General features: G+C 49.1%; 1 protein-coding gene across 2 annotated transcripts in view; it reads left to right on the top strand.

Annotated features, from left to right (window-relative positions):
- The window catches only part of kcnab1b (potassium voltage-gated channel subfamily A regulatory beta subunit 1b), an 85,184-nt gene that overhangs the window by 44,338 nt on the left and 21,207 nt on the right, over positions 1-19,639 (top strand). For both annotated transcript variants that reach the window (XM_064930802.1, XM_064930808.1), the window contains 3 exons: positions 2,051-2,095; positions 5,830-5,873; positions 16,346-16,432. In XM_064930802.1, coding sequence (XP_064786874.1) covers positions 2,051-2,095; positions 5,830-5,873; positions 16,346-16,432 — 176 coding nt within the window. The remainder of the gene's footprint in view (positions 1-2,050; positions 2,096-5,829; positions 5,874-16,345; positions 16,433-19,639) is intronic.

The following is a 19,639-nucleotide window of genomic DNA, read 5'->3' on the forward strand; positions in this document are numbered from 1 at the left end:
TGAACTTTTAAACTTGAACTGAGTAAAAACTCTAAATATGTGATTGCACAGTAATGTTCACTTGTTTGAGGTTGAGGGTGATACTTGGTGGTGTCCCATCTTTTCCACAAGTTCATCAATGTTCGGGGTAAGGCTCTGAGCTGAGGAAATCCTCAGAATTGAGTGGAGGTGTTCAGCAGTAAGTCGACTTCTGTGTGATGTTTTGTTCAGGTTCATCAAAGAAAAAGTTGTTCACACAGGTATGTGCTGCCAAACATAGACAACGTTTGAGCAGCCTGGATGCGCAGCTGGGGCATTGTGTCGGGGAGGAAACGGGCGAACTCCGCAGCACCCACTGCCGCATATTTTGCCCTCAGTGCATCATTGCATTGGAGGTCAATCAACTCCATTTGGAGGTTTGGTGGTGAGCTTTCCACGTCAACAGCAAATGGGTTACCGAGCAGTTCCAACCTGCTTTTTTGTGCTTCAAAGTCAGCAAATCGGCGTCGAAAGTCAGCGGCATAGTAGTTGTTGTGCATAGGACGTAAAGCCAAAAACTCCTCTGTCACGCTTAGGCTGGAGTCCACTCCGCGGATGAAAATTGACAACTGGGCAATGTCAGAAATGTCGGTGCTCTCATCCACAGCCAAGGAATATGCAATGAAATCTTTTCCTTTTTCACAAGCTGCTCTTTTAGATTGATGGACAACTGGTCTACTCTCTCGGCAATGGTGTTTCTGCTCAGACTCACATTTAAAAAGAGTTGCCTTTTTTCTGGGCAAACTTCGTCACAAACTTTAATCATGCAGTTTTTGATGAAATCCCCCTCCGTAAATGGCCGGGCTGATTTAGCGATCTCTTCTGCCAAAATAAAACTGGCCTTGACAGCAGCCTGGCCTTGTGATTTGGCTTTTTTGAACAGAGCCTGTCGAGATTTGAGGCCTCGTTTTAATTCCTCTGCCTTTTGTAGCCTTTGTTCCATGTCCATATTCTTGTTTTTGTCCGCGTGTTTCGTTTCATAATGTCGTCTCAGATTATACTCTTTCAGTACCGCCACACTTTCTCCACACAGAAGACACACAGGTTTTCCAGCTACCTCCGTGAACATATACTCCGACTCCCACCTTGTTTGAAACCCCGGTTCTCAGTGTCCACCTTCCGTTTTGCCATTTTTGATGGGTATCTGAAAGTTAATTTTACTGTGATGCTGACGACTGCTGTGCCAATAAATATTGAAATGAAGCAGCCTACTGCTCGGTGCGTCACCGTTGCATTGTGGGAAATGTAGTATTGGTGCGTGTAAAAGATCTGCGGGCTGCCGGCTTGCTGCGGTCTGCGGGCCGGTTCTAATAATAAATCAAGATCATCCCAGGGGCCGTAAAAAACCTTCTCATGGCCGGATGTGGCCCCGGGCCTTGACTCTGACATATGTGCCCTAAGTGATATTATATACCCTAAGTGATATTATATACCCTAAGTGATATTATATACCCTAAGTGATATTATAGACCCTAAGTGATATTATATACCTAAGTGATATTATAGACCCTAAGTGATATTATAGACCCTAAGTGATATTATATACCTAAGTGATATTATATACCCTAAGTGATATTATATACCCTAAGTGATATTATATACCCTAAGTGATATTATATACCTAAATCATATTATATACCCTAAGTGATATTATATACCCTAAGTGATATTATATACCCTAAGTGATATTATATACCTAAATCATATTATATACCCTAAGTGATATTATATACCCTAAGTGATATTATAGACCCTAAGTGATATTATAGACCCTAAGTGATATTATATACCCTAAGTGATATTATATACCCTAAGTGATATTATATACCCTAAGTGATATTATAGACCCTAAGTGATATTATATACCCTAAGTGATATTATAGACCCTAAGTGATATTATATACCCTAAGTGATATTATATACCCTAAGTGGGATAAGGATGTCCATATGTCTTTCTAATCTTTGTCTTTCTCTCCATCTGTATGTCCGTCTGTCTGTCTGTACATCTTTATGTCTGCCTGTCTTCCTGTAGGAGATCCAGTCTGGTGATCACCACCAAGCTCTACTGGGGTGGAAAGTAAGTATCTGCCTCCTCAGACGATTGGAAAATCTCAATAGTATTCCCTTGACTCCTAGCATCTTTACACTTGCCTCCTTCACTTGCCTCTGACCTTCTCAACCAATGGGTTTTGAGAGGAGGCGAGGAGAAATTATGCTATAAATCATCAAGGAAATGCATTTGAGATTCTCACATTCAGAGCATCATACCAATGAAAAAGCGTTGACTAATCTCTACCATTGTTTTACAAAAATAGTTATGGTTTCAGAGCTGAGTACTGTTGATCTGAGTTAGTCTCTTCCTCCTCATTGACATATCTGTACTGAAGCTGTCGTCATATGGACACTGTACTGTCTGAGTTCTGTCTGTGCTCTGTCTGGGTTCTGTCTGAATTCTGTCTGAGTTCTGTCTGTATTCAGTCTGAGTTCTATCTGGGTTCTGTCTGAGTTCTGTCTGGGTTCTGTCTCAGGGTTCTTCCGAGTTCTGTCCAAGTTCTTTCTGGATTTTGTCTCGAAAATTGCAGCAACAACAGGGTGATCAAATTAGGATACGGCATATGTACAATGAATTAGGTTGTTATCTGAGATTTGCACACATACTCAGGTCAAAAGTAGTGCCTATAATTTGAAACCCAGCCAGCTATATCTTTGAAGTATTATAGTGGTTCTGTGGTGACAGCCGTCTCCACTATGGACCAGATTAAAGGGAGAGAGAGAGAGAGAGAGAGACGGAGAGAGAGACGGAGAGAAAGGGGAGGGAGAGAGAAAGAGTGAGAGAGAAAAGCAAATGAGAGAGAGGGAAGGATGCAGAGAGAGAGAGAGAAAGAGAGAGAGAGAGAGAGCGAGAGAGAGGCATGATTAACAACCAGCCTGGCAGTCTTTTAGGGGTCCGACGGGGCTCTCTCTGATCAAAATGCTGGAGGAACCGATAACATAGCAGAGAATAAAGCAAAGAAATGAACTCTCTCTCACTCTGTGTGAACCAGGCTGACTGGCCCCCACGCTACACTACTCTCTCTCTCTGAGTGAACCAGGCTGACTGGCCCCCACGCTACACTACTTTCTCTCTCTGAGTGAACCAGGCTGACTGGCCCCCACGCTACACTACTCTCTCTCTCTGAGTGAACCAGGCTGACTGGCCCCCACGCTACACTACTCTCTCTCTGAGTGAACCAGGCTGACTGCCCCCACACTACACTACTCCCTCTCTCTCTCTCTCTCTCTCTCTCTCTCTCTCCCTCTCTCTCGCTCTCTCTCAGTGTGAACCAGGCTGACTGGTCCCCACGCTACACTACTCTCTCTCTCTGAGTGAACCAGGCTGACTGGCCCCCACGCTACACTACTGTCTCTCTCTCTGAGTGAACCAGGCTGACTGGCCCCCACGCTACACTACTCTCTCTCTCTCTGAGTGAACCAGGCTGACTGGCCCCCACGCTACACTACTCTCTCTCTCTGAGTGAACCAGGCTAACTGCCCCCACGCTACACTACTCCCTCTCTCTCTCTCTCTCTCTCTCTCTCTCTCTCTCTCTCTCTCCCTCTCTCTCTCTCGCTCTCTCTCAGTGTGAACCAGGCTGACTGGCCCCCACGCTACACTACTCTCTCTCTCTGAGTGAACCAGGCTGACTGGCCCCCACGCTACACTACTCTCTCTCTGAGTGAACCAGGCTGACTGGCCCCCACGCTACACTACACTCTCTCTCTCTCTCTCTCTCTCTCTTAGTGTGAACCAGGCTGACTGGCCCCCACGCCACACAAATTCCGTTTTGAGTTTAACTAAATCAGAGGCCCGCCTATGAGCCCAGTTAGGGTCGGGCATCCTGGGACAGGCCCTTTCTGCAACTCCCTAATTAAACCCCAACTTTGAGAAGTTCTCAACAGACCATGTTTCTCTCAATCACGAGAGGACAAAGGTTGCAGCCCAGCTTACCTTGATAACGAGAGGGCCAAGGTTTGAGTAGATGGCTGATTCTCTTAACCATACCACGTGGTTTAACTCTTAGACTATCGATACCGACAGAATAAGAACAAATCTTTGATATTAATTACTAGTCTACAGCTAGGAATTCGGTATCATTGAACGCGAAGAACGACAACCGCCGAAACATCCACCCTATAACTACATGAATGAATGTCACTCTGAACCATCCATTCTAACCACGGCAGAGAGAGAGAGAGGACAGACACTCTCCAACAGAAACTAACTTTTCAACAAAGATCCCGACGACACATTGAGCGTAAATATATATATTGATTGCAATTATTCCCGAATGAGTGAGCGTTCATGTGCAAAGGATTAGAATTTCAATTGTCTCAGTTGATCCCCACTTCCCTTTTGTACACCAAGCCTCCATGCCGGTTTAGCCCACTAGGGAAACTCCGTTATCATTTCGTTGTAACTATAAACTGTTTGTTTATGCATTTCTGTGAATTACTTAGTTAGTAAATAAATTATTTAAGGCAATTGATGTATGGATGACTCATAGTGAAGACTGGGTTCGTGCAGATAACCAACAATTTACGACGTTTGGATTGAGACTAACATGAGGTAAAGTAGATAATTAATTAATTCGAAGACTAATTGTTCAGATATAAAATATCTGAAAAGTTATATTAGGAAAATGATAACTTTATAATCTGAATATTTTCCTTGGTGCCCTGACTTCCTAGTTAATTACAGTTACATGATTAATCAGTTTAATCGCATTTAATAGCGTAATACTACAGAGAATCTTTGATAAAAACTAACATTCTTCATTTAATGATAGTAAAGACATGACAATGGTTATGGGGAAAGGGATGGGTAGATGATGGACAGGGGGAAGATGGTTATGGGGGAAGGGATGGGTAGATGATGGACAGGGGGAAGATGGTTATGGGGGAAGGGATGGGTAGATGATGGACAGGGGGAAGATGGTTATGGGGGAAGGGATGGGTAGTTGATGGACAGGGGGAAGATGGTTATGGGGGAAGGGATGGGTAGATGATGGACAGGGGGAAGATGGTTATGGGGGAAGGGATGGGTAGATGATGGACAGGGGGAAGATGGTTATGGGGGAAGGGATGGGTAGATGATGGACAGGGGGAAGATGGTTATGGGGGAAGGGATGGTTAGATGATGTGATACCGGCACTGACAGTTTGTCATTGAATCAGACATCCACAATATATTACAGGGCATTGTATTTGCAACACTGACAGACAGAAGCAAACATGTGTTTTGTCATTGCTGATGCTTCCCAGAGCAAATTGTACAGATGTACAGTAGGATCTTAATTTGATCACCCTGTTGCAGGAGAACTTGTGCATTTGAGTTTTAAAAAGCTTCTAAAGTTAGTAATTTACACTTTGAAATGTCAGACTTAATGTATCAACCACAAATAAAAACCCATTCATTATAATCCACATGACCGGTTTCTGCAGGATAATTTTCTTGGATTTGTGTCTCTTGACTTTTCAGCAATTTGTAGGCATCTTGTTGGCTGGTGGGACCAGTTCATTGATCTAATCAGTTTCTCCTTGTGGGTATACTTTTCTGTGTGCTTATCACAGGACGCTGGTGGCACATTCATTGGGGAGGACATGCTCGTGGTAATAGCTGGAGCGGAATAGGTGGAATGGTATCAAATACATCAAACACACGGTTTCCAGGTGTTTGATGCCATTCCATTTACTCTGTTCTGGACATCATTATTGTCCGTCCTCCCTCAGCAGCCTCCAATGATGTGTACATTCACTTCTATGTTATTTTCCAGAGCCGAAACCGAGAGAGGACTCAACAGGAAGCACATCATTGAAGGTAAACTGTCTGATTTCCTCTCCTCCTCTTCCTTCTGTCTCGTCCTTCACATAACTCCATGCCCCAGTTCACCTCTATATCCCCCCTTTTCATCTGTCTTCCTCTTGCCCCCCCTCTCTTTCTACCACAGTTCCCTTGTGATTCATTTCCTCCAGTGCGCTCCGTTGATCTTGACCTCCTCTTTTAAAGGACCTGTATGTCGCTCAGGGTCGGATGTCTCTGGGAGATTGAGTTGGTTCATTTGTAAAGCCTTTGTTTGTTTGTTTGTTTGTGGAAGCAGTCTCCAATATGATAGACCATGGACATAAGCACTCAAAGTCAAATCAAAGTTTATTTGTCACGTGCGCCAAATACAACAGGTGTTACAAACCCTGACCAACAGTGTAATCTTTAAGTACAAACTAGGTATTAGGTGAACAATAGATAAGTAAAGAAATACAAATAAATAAAAAAAACTGTAAAATGACAGTAAAAATACCAGTAGTGAGGCTATATACAGGTGGTACCGTTACAGAGTCAATGTGGAGGCTATATACAGGGTATTATGGTACAGAGTCAATGTGGAGGCTATATACAGGTGGTACCGTTACAGAGTCAATGTGGAGGCTATATACAGGTGGTGCCGGTACAGAGTCAATGTGGAGGCTATATACAGGAGGTACAGGTACAGAGTCAATGTGGAGGCTATATACAGGAGGTACCGGTACAGAGTCAATGTGGAGGCTATATACAGGGGGTACCGTTACAGAGTCAATGTGGAGGCTATATACAGGGGGTACCGATACAGAGTCAATGTGGAGGCTATATACAGGGGGTACCAGTACAGAGTCAATGTGGAGGCTATATACAGGGGGTACCGGTACAGAGTCAATGTGGAGGCTATATACAGGGTATTATGGTACAGAGTCAATGTGGAGGCTATATACAGGTGGTACCGTTACAGAGTCAATGTGGAGGCTATATACAGGTGGTGCCGGTACAGAGTCAATGTGGAGGCTATATACAGGAGGTACAGGTACAGAGTCAATGTGGAGGCTATATACAGGAGGTACCGGTACAGAGTCAATGTGGAGGCTATATACAGGGGGTACCGTTACAGAGTCAATGTGGAGGCTATATACAGGGGGTACCGATACAGAGTCAATGTGGAGGCTATATACAGGGGGTACCAGTACAGAGTCAATGTGGAGGCTATATACAGGGGGTACCGGTACAGAGTCAATGTGGAGGCTATATACAGGGGGTACCGTTACAGAGTCAATGTGGAGGCTATATACAGGGGGTACCGATACAGAGTCAATGTGGAGGCTATATACAGGAGGTACCGGTACAGAGTCAATGTGGAGGCTATATACAGGAGGTGCCGGTACAGAGTCAATGTGGAGGCTATATACAGGAGGTACCGGTACAGAGTCAATGTGGAGGCTATATACAGGAGGTGCCGGTACAGAGTCAATATGGAGGCTATATACAGGAGGTACCGGTACAGAGTCAATGTGGAGGCTATATACAGGTGGTACCGTTACAGAGTCAATGTGGAGGCTATATACAGGGGGTACCGGTACAGAGTCAATATGGAGGCTATATACAGGTGGTACCGTTACAGAGTCAATATGGAGGCTATATACAGGAGGTACCGGTACAGAGTCAATGTGGAGGCTATATACAGGAGGTACCGGTACAGAGTCAATATGGAGGCTATATACAGGAGGTACCGGTACAGAGTCAATGTGGAGGCTATATACAGGAGGTACCGGTACAGAGTCAATGTGGAGGCTATATACAGGAGGTGCCGGTACAGAGTCAATATGGAGGCTATATACAGGAGGTACCGGTACAGAGTCAATGTGGAGGCTATATACAGGAGGTGCCGGTACAGAGTCAATATGGAGGCTATATACAGGTGGTACCGTTACAGAGTCAATGTGGAGGCTATATACAGGAGGTGCCGGTACAGAGTCAATATGGAGGCTATATACAGGTGGTACCGTTACAGAGTCAATGTGGAGGCAATATACAGGTGGTACCGTTACAGAGTCAATGTGGAGGCTATATACAGGTGGTACCGTTACAGAGTCAATGTGGAGGCTATATACAGGTGGTGCCGGTACAGAGTCAATATGGAGGCTATATACAGGGGGTACCGATACAGAGTCAATGTGGAGGCTATATACAGGGGGTACCGGTACAGAGTCAATATGGAGGCTATATACAGGGGGTACCGGTACAGAGTCAATATGGAGGCTATATACAGGTGGTACCGGTACAGAGTCAATATTACATTTACATTTACATTTAAGTCATTTAGCAGACGCTCTTATCCAGAGCGACTTACAATATATATGGAGGCTATATACAGGGGGTACCGGTACAGAGTCAATGTGGAGGCTATATACAGGGGGTACCGGTACAGAGTCAATGTGGAGGCTATATACAGGGGGTACCGGTACAGAGTCAATATGGAGGCTATATACAGGGGTACAGGTACAGAGTCAATGTGGAGGCTATATACAGGGGGTACCGGTACAGAGTCAATATGGAGGCTATATACAGGGGATACCGGTACAGAGTCAATGTGGAGGCTATATACAGGGGTACTGGTACAGAGTCAATGTGGAGGCTATATACAGGGGGTACCGGTACAGATTCAATATGGAGGCTATATACAGGGGTACTGGTACAGAGTCAATGTGGAGGCTATATACAGGGGGTACCGGTACAGAGTCAATGTGGAGGCTATATACAGGGGGTACCGGTACAGAGTCAATATGGAGGCTATATACAGGGGGTACCGGTACAGAGTCAATGTGGAGGCTATATACGGGGGTACCGGTACAGAGTCAATGTGGAGGCTATATACAGGGGGTACCGGTACAGAGTCAATGTGGAGGCTATATACAGGGGGTACCAGATACAGAGTCAATGTGGAGGCTATATACAGGGGGTACCGGTACAGAGTCAATGTGGAGGCTATATACAGGGGTACCGGTACAGAGTCAATGTGGAGGCTATATACAGGGGGTACCGGTACAGAGTCAATGTGGAGGCTATATACAGGGGGTACCGGTACAGAGTCAATGTGGAGGCTATATACAGGGGGTACCGGTACAGAGTCAGAGTCAATGTGGAGGCTATATACAGGGGTACCAGTACAGAGTCAATGTGGAGGCTATATACAGGGGGTACCGGTACAGAGTCAATGTGGAGGCTATATACAGGGGGTACCGGTACAGAGTCAATGTGGAGGCTATATACAGGGGTACCGGTACAGAGTCAATGTGGAGGCTATATACAGGGGGTACCGGTACAGAGTCAATGTGGAGGCTATATACAGGGGGTACCAGTACAGAGTCAATGTGGAGGCTATATACAGGGGGTACCGGTACAGAGAGTCAATATGGAGGCTATATACAGGTGGTACCGGTACAGAGTCAATGTGGAGGCTATATACAGGGGTACCGGTACAGAGTCAATATGGAGGCTATATACAGGTGGTACCGGTACAGAGTCAATGTGGAGGCTATATACAGGGGGTACCGGTACAGAGTCAATATGGAGGCTATATACAGGTGGTACCGGTACAGAGTCAATGTGGAGGCTATATACAGGTGGTATCGGTACAGAGTCAATGTGGAGGCTATATACAGGGATACTCGTACAGAGTCAATGTGGAGGCTATATACAGGGATACTAGTACAGAGTCAATGTGGAGGCTATATACACAAGGGCAGGTGAAACAGATCAGGGCGTGGCAGAATGTATGGTGAAAGTAACTATGCAGATGGTAAACAGAGAGTAGCAGCAGCGCAAAAGAGGGGTTGGCGGGGGGGGGGGTGCAAATAGTCCAGGTCGCCATTTGATTACTTGTTCAGGAGTCTTATGGCTTGGGGGTAAAAGATGTTGAGAAGCCTTTTGGTCCCAGACTTGGCACTCCGGTACCGCTTGCTATGTGGTAGTAGAGAGAACAGTCTATGACTGGGGTGGCTGGGGTCTTTGGCAATCTTTAGGGCCTTCCTCTGAAACCGCCTGGTATAGAGGTCCTGGATAGCAGGAAGCTTGGCCCCAGTGATGTCCTGGGCTGTACGCACTACCCTCTGTAGCGCCTTGCGGTCGGAGACAGAGCAGTTTCCATACTAGGCCTTGATGCAACCAGTCAAGATGCTCTCCATGGTGCAGCTGTAGAATGTTTTGAGGATCTGAGGACCCATGCCAAATATTTTCAGTCTCCTGAGGGGGAATGGGTTTTGTTGTGCCTTCTTCACGACTGGCTTGGTGTGTTTAGACCATTCTAGTTGTTTGGTGATGTGGACACCAAGGAACTTGAAGCTCTCAACCTGCTCCACTACAGCCCTGATGAGAATGGGGGTGTGCTCGGTCCTCCTTTTCCTGTAGTCCACAATCATCTCCTTTTTCTTGATTAAGTTGAGGGATAGGTTGTTATTCTGGCATCACCCGGCCAGGTCTGTGACATCCTCCCTATATGCGGTCTCATCGTTGTCAGTGATCAGGCCTACCACTGTTGTGTCGTCTGCAAACTTAATGATGGTGTTGGAGTTGTGCATGGCCATGCAGTCGTGGGTGAACAGGGAGTACAGGAGGGGACTGAGCACGCACCCCTGGGGAGCTCCAGTGTTGAGGATCAGCGTGGCAGATGTGTTGCTACCTACCCTCACCACCTGTGGGCAGCCCGTCAGGAAGTCCAGGATCCTGTTGCAGAGGGAGGTGTTTAATCCCAGGATCCTTAGCCTCGTGATGAGCTTTGAGGACACTATGGTGTTGAACGCTGAGCTTTTGTCAATCAATAGCATTCTCACATAGATGTTCCTTTTGTCCATGTGGGAACGAGCTGTGTGGAGTATGATAGAGATTGCATCATCTGTGGATCTGTTTGGGCGGTATGCAAATTGGAGTGGGTCTAGGGTTTCTGGGATAATGGTGTTAATGTGAGCCATTACCAGCCGTTCAAAGCACTTCATGGCTATGGAAGTGAGTGCTACGGGTCTGTAGACATTTAGGCAGGTTACCTTAGTGCTCTTGGGCACAGGGACGATGGTGGTCTGCTTGAAGCATGTTGGTATTACAGACTCAATCAGGGAATATGTTGAAAATGTCAGTGAAGACACCTGCCAGTTGGTCAGCACATGCCCAGAGCACACGTCCTGGTAATGCGTCTGGCCCAGTGGCCTTGTGAATGTTGACCTGTTTAAAGGTCTTACTCACGTCGGCTAAGGAGAGCGTGATCACTCATACTCTACTTCAGGCGAGCAAAATCTGGAAGTCCCTCTGAACCCCTGTATCCATACCTTTGTATCATGTTCTCTCCTGTTCTCTCCTGTTCTCTCCTGTTCTCTCCTGTTCTCTCCTCTCCTCTCCTCTTCTCTTCTCCTCTTCTCTTCTCCTCTCCTCTCCTTTCCTTTGGTCTCCTCTCTTCTCCTTCTCTCTCCTCCCTCTGTCTTATCCTCTCCTCTCCTTTCCTTTGGTCTCCTCTCTCTCTTCTTCTCTCCTCCCCCCTCTGTCTTATCCTCTCCTCTCCCTCTCCCTCTCTCTCCTCTCCTCTCCTCTTCTCTTCTCCTCTTCTCTTCTCCTCTCCTTTCCTTGGTCTCCTCTCTTCTCCTTCTCTCTCCTCCCCTCTGTCTTATCCCTCCCTCTCCTCTCCTCTCCTCTTCTCTTCTCCTCTTCTCTTCTCCTCTCCTCTCCTTTCCTTTGGTCTCCTCTCTTCTCCTTCTCTCTCCTCCCCTCTGTCTTATCCTCTCCTCTCCTTTCCTTTGGTCTCCTCTCTTCTCCTTCTCTCTCCTCCCCTCTGTCTTATCCTCTCCTCTCCTCTCCTTTCCTTTGGTCTCCTCCCTCCCCTCTGTCTTATCCTCTCCTTACCTCTCCTCTCCTCTCCTCTCCTCTTCTCTTCTCCTCTCCTCTCCTCTCCTTTCCTTTGGTCTCCTCTCTTTTCCTTCTCTCTCCTCCCCTCTGTCTTATCCTCTCCTCTCCTTACCTCTCCCATTTACCCTCTCAGTTCCTCCAGTCTCCTATTTTAGTATTTTTCTGGGATTAAACAAACTCACCCTGACACCCAGACACTGTGTTTATACACACACTACCCCAATTCAATTCCCTGATCCAACCCAACAGTGTCCTGTCCACGGCACAGTGCCTGCACCTCTCCTGCAGTGACTCAGCACTCTCATATAGTATTAACATTCATGTCAGCTTCTAACTTTCCCCCCAAGGAAGAACCAAATAATATGTTTACTAAGAGAGGGGGAGGGAGAGAAAGAGAGGGAGAGAGGGAGAGAGGGAGAGAGGGAGAGAGAGAGGGAGAGAGGGAGAGAGAGAGGGAGAGAGGGAGAGAGAGAGGGAGAATGGGATAGAGGGAGAGAGAGAGGGATAGAGGGAGAGAGGGAGAGAGGGATAGAGGGAGAGAGAGACAGATAGAGGGAGAGAGAGAGGGATAGAGGGAGAGAGAGAGAGGGATAGAGGGAGAGAGGGATAGAGGGAGAGAGGGAGCAAGAGAGGGATAGAGGGAGAGAGAGGGATAGAGGGATAGAGGGAGAGAGAGAGGGAGGGAGAGAGGGAGAGAGAGAGGGAGAGAGAGAGGGATAGAGGGAGAGAGAGAGGGAGAGAGGGATAGAAGGAGAGAGAGGGAGAGAGAGAGGGATAGAGGGAGAGAGAGAGGGAGAGAGGGAGAGAGGGATAGAGGGAGAGAGAGAGGGAGGGATAGATGGAGAGAGAGAGGGATAGATGGAGAGAGAGAGGGATAGAGGGAGAGAGAGGGAGGGAGAGAGGGATAGAGGGAGAGAGAGAGGGAGAGAGGGAGAGAGGGATAGAGAGAGGGAGAGAGAGAGGGATAGAGGGAGAGAGAGAGGGAGAGAGGGACGGAGGGATAGAGGGAGAGACAGAGACAGAGACAGAGACAGACAGACAGGCAGACAGGCAGACAGGCAGACAGGCAGAGACAGACAGACAGACAGACAGACAGACAGGCAGACAGGCAGACAGAGACAGACAGAGACAGACAGACAGACAGACAGACAGACAGACAGACAGACAGACAGACAGACAGGCAGGCAGACAGAGACAGACAGACAGACAGACAGAGACAGACAGACAGACAGACAGACAGACAGACAGACAGACAGACAGACAGACAGACAGACAGACAGACAGGGGCATTTTAGAACAGCGTTGGTTAATGTGGTTGTTTGTTGGTGGTTTTACTGTATGTATTGAATTGATTGCAGAGGACTGAATCCTAATTTTGAAAAGTAATTTTACATTTTTGTTTACTAATTGATGAAGTTCTTGACAAGAGTAGAGTGATTGACAGGCTCTGAGAGTGAGACAGTGTTGTCAAGTTTTTAAACAGGACATACTTGTTTTCCTTCTTTATCCACCAATAGGATGCTTTTTATTTATTCTCCTTCTATCCCCTCTCTCACCACCCACTTCCTCGCCTGATCAGTGAGGCGGAGAAAAGTGCAAGTCATGTGTGTGTGTTTGTGTCAATCACTTCAGAGTCTTAAAAGTGGCTAATCGCTGAGACAAAGGAGACAGAGAAATGTGCAAGTCATCGCAGCGCAGAGCAGGCTCAGATTAGGTGTGTGTGTGTGTGTGTGTGTGTGTGTGTGTGTGTGTGTGTGTGTGTGTGCGCGTGTGTGCGCGTGTGTGTGTGTGTGTGTGTGTGTGTGTGTGTGTGTGTGTGTGTGTGCGTGCGTGCGCGCGTGTGTGTGTGTGTGTGCGTGCGTGTGTGTGCGTGTGTGTGTGCGTGCGTGTGTGTGTGTGTATAATAATAGGTGTTCTTGGTATTACCAGGCTGGAGATGACAGGACAGGGATTAAGATGTGTGGATGGTGACAGGGGAGAGAACGACTCCCTGGGATTAACTCTGAAGACTTTAACTAATCTCACACACGCTTAGGGGTACACACACATAAATATATACACATAAATACACTCTTACGAACACACAGATGCACACACTTAGGGACACCTTTACCTCCTCCCTTTGTCTTTCCTGTCTTCCATCCTCTCCTCTCCATCCTTTCATCTCGGTCTCCTCACTTCCTCTCCTCTCTCCATCCTCTCATCTCGTTCTCCTCTCTTCCTCTCCTCTCTCCATCCTTTCATCTCGGTCTCCTCTCTTCCTCTCCTCTCCTCTCCATCCTCTCATCTCGTTCTCCTCTCTTCCTCTCCTCTCCATCCTCTCATCTCGGTCTCCTCTTCCTCTCCTCTCCATCCTCTCATCTCGTTCTCCTCTCTTCCTCTCCTCTCCATCCTCTCATCTCGTTCTCCCTCTCTTCCTCTCCTCTCCATCCTCTCATCTCGTTCTCCTCTCTTCCTCTCCTCCTCTCCATCCTTTCATCTCGTTCTCCTCTCTTCCTCTCCTCTCCATCCTTTCATCTCGGTCTCCTCTCTTCCTCTCCTCCTCTCCATCCTTTCATCTCGTTCTCCTCTCTTCCCTCCTCTCCATCCTTTCATCTTGTTCTCCTCTCTTCCTCTCCTCCTCTCCATCCTTTCATCCCTGTCTCCTCTCCTCTGTCAGTGTTTATGAATGGATGATAGTGACAGAGAGGGAAAGGTCTCCTACCCTTCTCTCACTTTATCTGACTGGATGATAGAGACAGAGAGGGAAAGGTCTGGATAAGAGCGTCTGCTAAATGACTTAAATGTAAATGTAAATGTCTTCTACCCTTCTCTCACTTTATCTGACTGGATGATAGAGACAGAAAGGGAAAGGTCTCCTACCCTTCTCTCACTTTATCTGACTGGATGATAGAGACAGAGAGGGAAAGGTCTCCTACCCTTCTCTCACTTTATCTGACTGGATGATAGAGACAGAGAGGGAAAGGTCTCCTACCCTTCTCTCACTTTATCTGACTGGATGATAGAGACAGAGAGGGAAAGGTCTCCTACCCTTCTCTCACTTCATCTGACTGGATGATAGAGACAGAGGGGGGAAGGCCTCCGACACTTCTCTCACTTTACCTGAGGCTTGTGGTTTTCTGTAACTGCAGGTTTCTAACATGTGTCCACTTCATTTCTCTCTCTCCCCACCACACTCCTCCTCTCTCTCCCCACCACTCCTCCTCTCTCTCTCTCCCCACCACACTCCTCCTCTCTCTCTCCCCACCACCCTCCTCCACTCTCTCGCCCCACCACAATCCCTCCTCTCTCTCCCCACCACACTCCTCCTCTCTCTCTCCCCACCACACTCCCCCTCTCTCTCTCCCCACCACCCTCCTCCACTCTCTCGCCCCACCACAATCCTCCTCTCTCTCCCCACCACACTCCCCTCTCTCTCCCCACCACACTCTTCTCTCTCTCTCCCCACCACACTCCTCCTCTCTCTCCCCACCACACTCCCCCTCTCTCTCTCCCCACCACACTCCCCCTTTCTCTCTCCCCACCACACTCCTCCCTCTCTCTCTCCCCACCACACTCCCCCCTTTCTCTCTCCCCACCACACTCCCCTCTCTCTCTCTCTCCCCACCACACTCCCCCCCTCTCTCCCCACCACACTCCTCCTCTCTCTCTCCCCACCACACTCCTCCTCTCTCTCTCCCCACCACCCTCCTCCACTCTCTCGCCCCACCACAATCCTCCTCTCTCTCCCCACCACACCCCCCTCTCTCTCCCCACCACACTCCCCCCTCTCTCTCCCCACCACCCTCCTCCACTCTCTCGCCCCACCACAATCCTCCTCCTCTCCCCACCACACTCCCCCTCTCTCTCCCCACCACACTCTCCTCTCTCTCCCCCCACCACACTCCTCCTCTCTCTCCCCACCACACTCCCCTCTCTTCTCCCCACCACACTCCCCCTTTCTCTCTCCCCACCACACTCCTCCTCTCTCTCTCCCCCACCACACTCCCCCTTTCTCTCTCCCCCACCACACTCCCCCTTCTCTCTCTCCCCACCACACCCCCCTCTCTCTCCCCACCACTCCCCTTTCTCTCTCCCCACCACACTCCTCCCTCTCTCTCCCCACCACACTCCCCCTTTCTCTCTCCCCACCACACTCCCCCTCTCTCCTCTCCCCACCCACACTCCCCCTTTCTCTCTCCCCACCACACTCCCCCCTCTCTCTCTCCCCACCACTCCCCCCTCTCTCCCCACCACACTCCCCTCTCTCTCTCCACCACACTCCCCCTCTCTCTCTCTCCCCACCACACTCCCGCTCTCTCTCCCCACCACACTCCTCCACTCTCTCTCCCCACCACACTCCCCCTTTCTCTCTCCCCACCTCACTCCCCCTCTCTCCCCACCTCACTCCCCCTTTCTCTCTCCCCACCATACTCCCCCCTCTCTCTCCCCACCACTCCCCTCTCTCTCTTTCCACCAACCTCCTCCCTCTCCCTCTTTCCACCCACCCTCCTCCCTCTCCTTCTTTCACCCCACCCCCTCCCTTTCCCTCTTTCCACCCTCCTCCCTCCCTCTCCCTCCTTCCACCCACCCCCCTCTCTCCCTCTCTCTGTCCCCAGGTCTGAGGAGCTCCCTACAGAGGATGCAGCTGGAGTACGTGGATGTTGTGTTTGCAAACCGGCCCGACAGCAACACTCCCATGGAGGGTGAGTGACCTGGCAGGGATGGAGTGGGGTCTGAGACTGGCAGATATGGAGTGGGGTCAGATATGGAGTGGGGGCTGAGACTGGCAAATATGGAGTGGGGGCTGAGACTGGCAGGGATGGAGTGGGGGCTGAGACTGGCGGGGATGGGAGTGGGGGCTGAGACTGGCAGGGATGGAGTGGGGGCTGAGACTGGCAGGGATGGAGTGGGGGCTGAGACTGGCAGGGATGGAGTGGGGGCTGAGACTGGCAGGGATGGAGTGGGGGCTGAGACTGGCAGGGATGGAGTGGGGGCTGAGACTGGCAGGGATGGAGTGGGGGCTGAGACTGGCAGGGATGGAGTGGGGGCTGAGACTGGCAGGGATGGAGTGGGGGCTGGAGACTGGCAGGGATGGAGTGGGGGGCTGAGACTGGCGGGGATGGGAGTGGGGGCTAAGACTGGCAGGGATGGAGTGGGGGCTAAGACTGGCAGGGATGGAGTGGGGGCTGAGACTGGCAGGGATGGAGTGGGGGCTGAGACTGGCGGGGATGGAGTGGGGCTGAGACTGGCAGGGATGGAGTGGGGGCTGAGACTGGCAGGGATGGAGTGGGGGCTGAGACTGGCAGGGATGGAGTGGGGGCTGAGACTGGCGGGGATGGGAGTGGGGGCTGAGACTGGCGGGGATGGAGTGGGGGCTGAGACTGGCAGGGATGGAGTGGGGGCTGAGACTGGCAGATATGGAGTGGGGTCTGAGACTGGCAGGGATGGAGTGGGGGCTGAGACTGGCGGGGATGGAGTGGGGGCTGAGACTGGCGGGGATGGGAGTGGGGGCTGAGACTGGCAGGGATGGAGTGGGGGCTGAGACTGGCAGGGATGGAGTGGGGCTGAGACTGGCAGGGATGGAGTGGGGGCTGAGACTGGCAGATATGGAGTGGGGCTGAGACTGGCAGGGATGGAGTGGGGGCTGAGACTGGTGGGATGGAGTGGGGCTGAGACTGGCAGGGATGGAGTGGGGGCTGAGACTGGCAGGGATGGAGTGGGGGCTGAGACTGGCAGATATGGAGTGGGGGCTGAGACTGGCAGGGATGGAGTGGGGGCTGAGACTGGCGGGGATGGAGTGGGGGCTGAGACTGGCAGGGATGGAGTGGGGGCTGAGACTGGCAGGGATGGAGTGGGGGCTGAGACTGGCAGGGATGGAGTGGGGGCTAAGACTGGCAGGGATGGAGTGGGGGGCTGAGACTGGCAGATATGGAGTGGGGGCTGAGACTGGCAGGGATGGAGTGGGGGCTGAGACTGGCAGGGATGGAGTGGGGGCTGAGACTGGCAGGGATGGAGTGGGGGCTGAGACTGGCAGGGATGGAGTGGGGGCTGAGACTGGCAGATATGGAGTGGGGGCTGAGACTGGCAAGGATGGAGTGGGGGCTGAGACTGGCAGGGATGGAGTGGGGTCTGAGACTGGCAGGGATGGAGTGATGGATGTATTGTGGTTGGTTTACTTTGGCACTCATTTTGTTTTGCTTCCACACACAGACATTCACATGCACAAGCAAACAAACACAGGCATGTACACACACTCCATGTCTGTCTCTCCGTCCGTCCTCTCTCTCTCTCTCTCTCTCTCTCTCTCTCTCTCTCTCTCTCTCTCTCTCTCTCTCACTCTCTCTCTCTCTCAATTCAATTCAATTCAAGGGCTTCATTGGCATGGGAAACATGTGTTAACATTGCCAAAGCAAGTAAGGTAGATAATATATAAAGTGAAATAAACAATAAAAATTAACAGTAGACATCACACATACAGAAGTTTCAAAACAATAAAGACATTACAAATGTCATATTATATATATATATATACAGTGTTTTAACAATGTACAAATGGTAAAGGACACAAGATAAAATAAATAAGCATAGATATGGGTTGTATTTACAATGGTGCATGTTCTTCACTGGTTGCCCTTTTCTCGTGGCAACAGGTCACAAATCTTGCAGCTCTGATGGCACACTGTGGAATTTCACCCAGTAGATATGGAGTTTTTCAAAATTGATTTGTTTTCGAATTCTTTGTGGATCTGTGTAATCTGAGGGAAATATGTCTCTCTAATATGGTCATACATTGGGCAGGAGGTTAGGAAGTGCAGCTCAGTTTCCACCTCATTTTGTGGGCAGTGAGCACATAGCCTGTCTTCTCTTGAGAGCCATGTCTGCCTACGGCGGCCTTTCTCAATAGCAAGGCTATGCTCGCTGAGTCTGTACATAGTCAAAGCTTTCCTTAAGTTTGGGTCAGTCACAGTGGTCAGGTATTCTGCCGCTGTGTACTCTCTGTGTAGGGACAAATAGCATTCTAGTTTGCGCTGTTTTTTTGTTAATTCTTTCCAATGTGTCAAGTAATTATCTTTTTGTTTTCTCATGATTTGGTTGGGTCTAATTGTGCTGCTGTCCTGGGGCTCTGTAGGGTGTGTTTGTGAACAGAGCCCCAGGACCAGCTTGCTTAGGGAACTCTTCTCCAGGTTCATCTCTCTGTAGGTGATGGCTTTGTTGTGGAAGGTTTGGGAATCGCTTCCTTTTAGGTGGTTATAGAATTTAACAGCTCTTTTCTGGATTTTGATAATTAGTGGGTATCGGCCTAATTCTGCTCTGCATGCATTGTTTGGTGTTCTACGTTGTACACGGAGGATATTTTTGCAGAATTCTGCGTGCAGAGTCTCAATTTGGTGTTTGTCCCATTTTGTGAAGTCTTGGTTGGTGAGCGGACCTCCAGACCTCACAACCATAAAGGGCAATGGGCTCTATGACTGATTCAAGTATTTTTAGCCAGATCCTAATTGGTATGTTGAAATTTATGTTCCTCTTGATGGCATAGAATGCCCTCTCTCTCTCTCTCTCTCTCTCTCACAAAGTGGATCACACAGTTAACTTGCTAGGTATTCTACATTGACTACATCTCTCTATAACCCCCTTCTCTTTCTTGGAGTAAACCTACTGTTCTGTCTATGCTCTGATCCTTCTCTCTCTCTCTCTGCCCCAAACAAGCCACCAGGGGGCCGGACCAATCTGTCATACTTACAGTACACAGCATGAGCCTGTCACCCAGAGTCGCTGATGTTTGTGAGACGGGCCCTACGGCAGAAATGTTCTAAAAGAGATCGCTAGACTGTCTTTGCCCTACAGCCAACAACCAGACAATGCTGTCTCATCAGACGTACCCACACCATACCAGATACAATACTCATAGA

Source organism: Oncorhynchus masou, chromosome 3 (assembly GCF_036934945.1).
Source record: "Oncorhynchus masou masou isolate Uvic2021 chromosome 3, UVic_Omas_1.1, whole genome shotgun sequence".
In the NCBI taxonomy this organism is placed as follows: domain Eukaryota; kingdom Metazoa; phylum Chordata; class Actinopteri; order Salmoniformes; family Salmonidae; genus Oncorhynchus; species Oncorhynchus masou.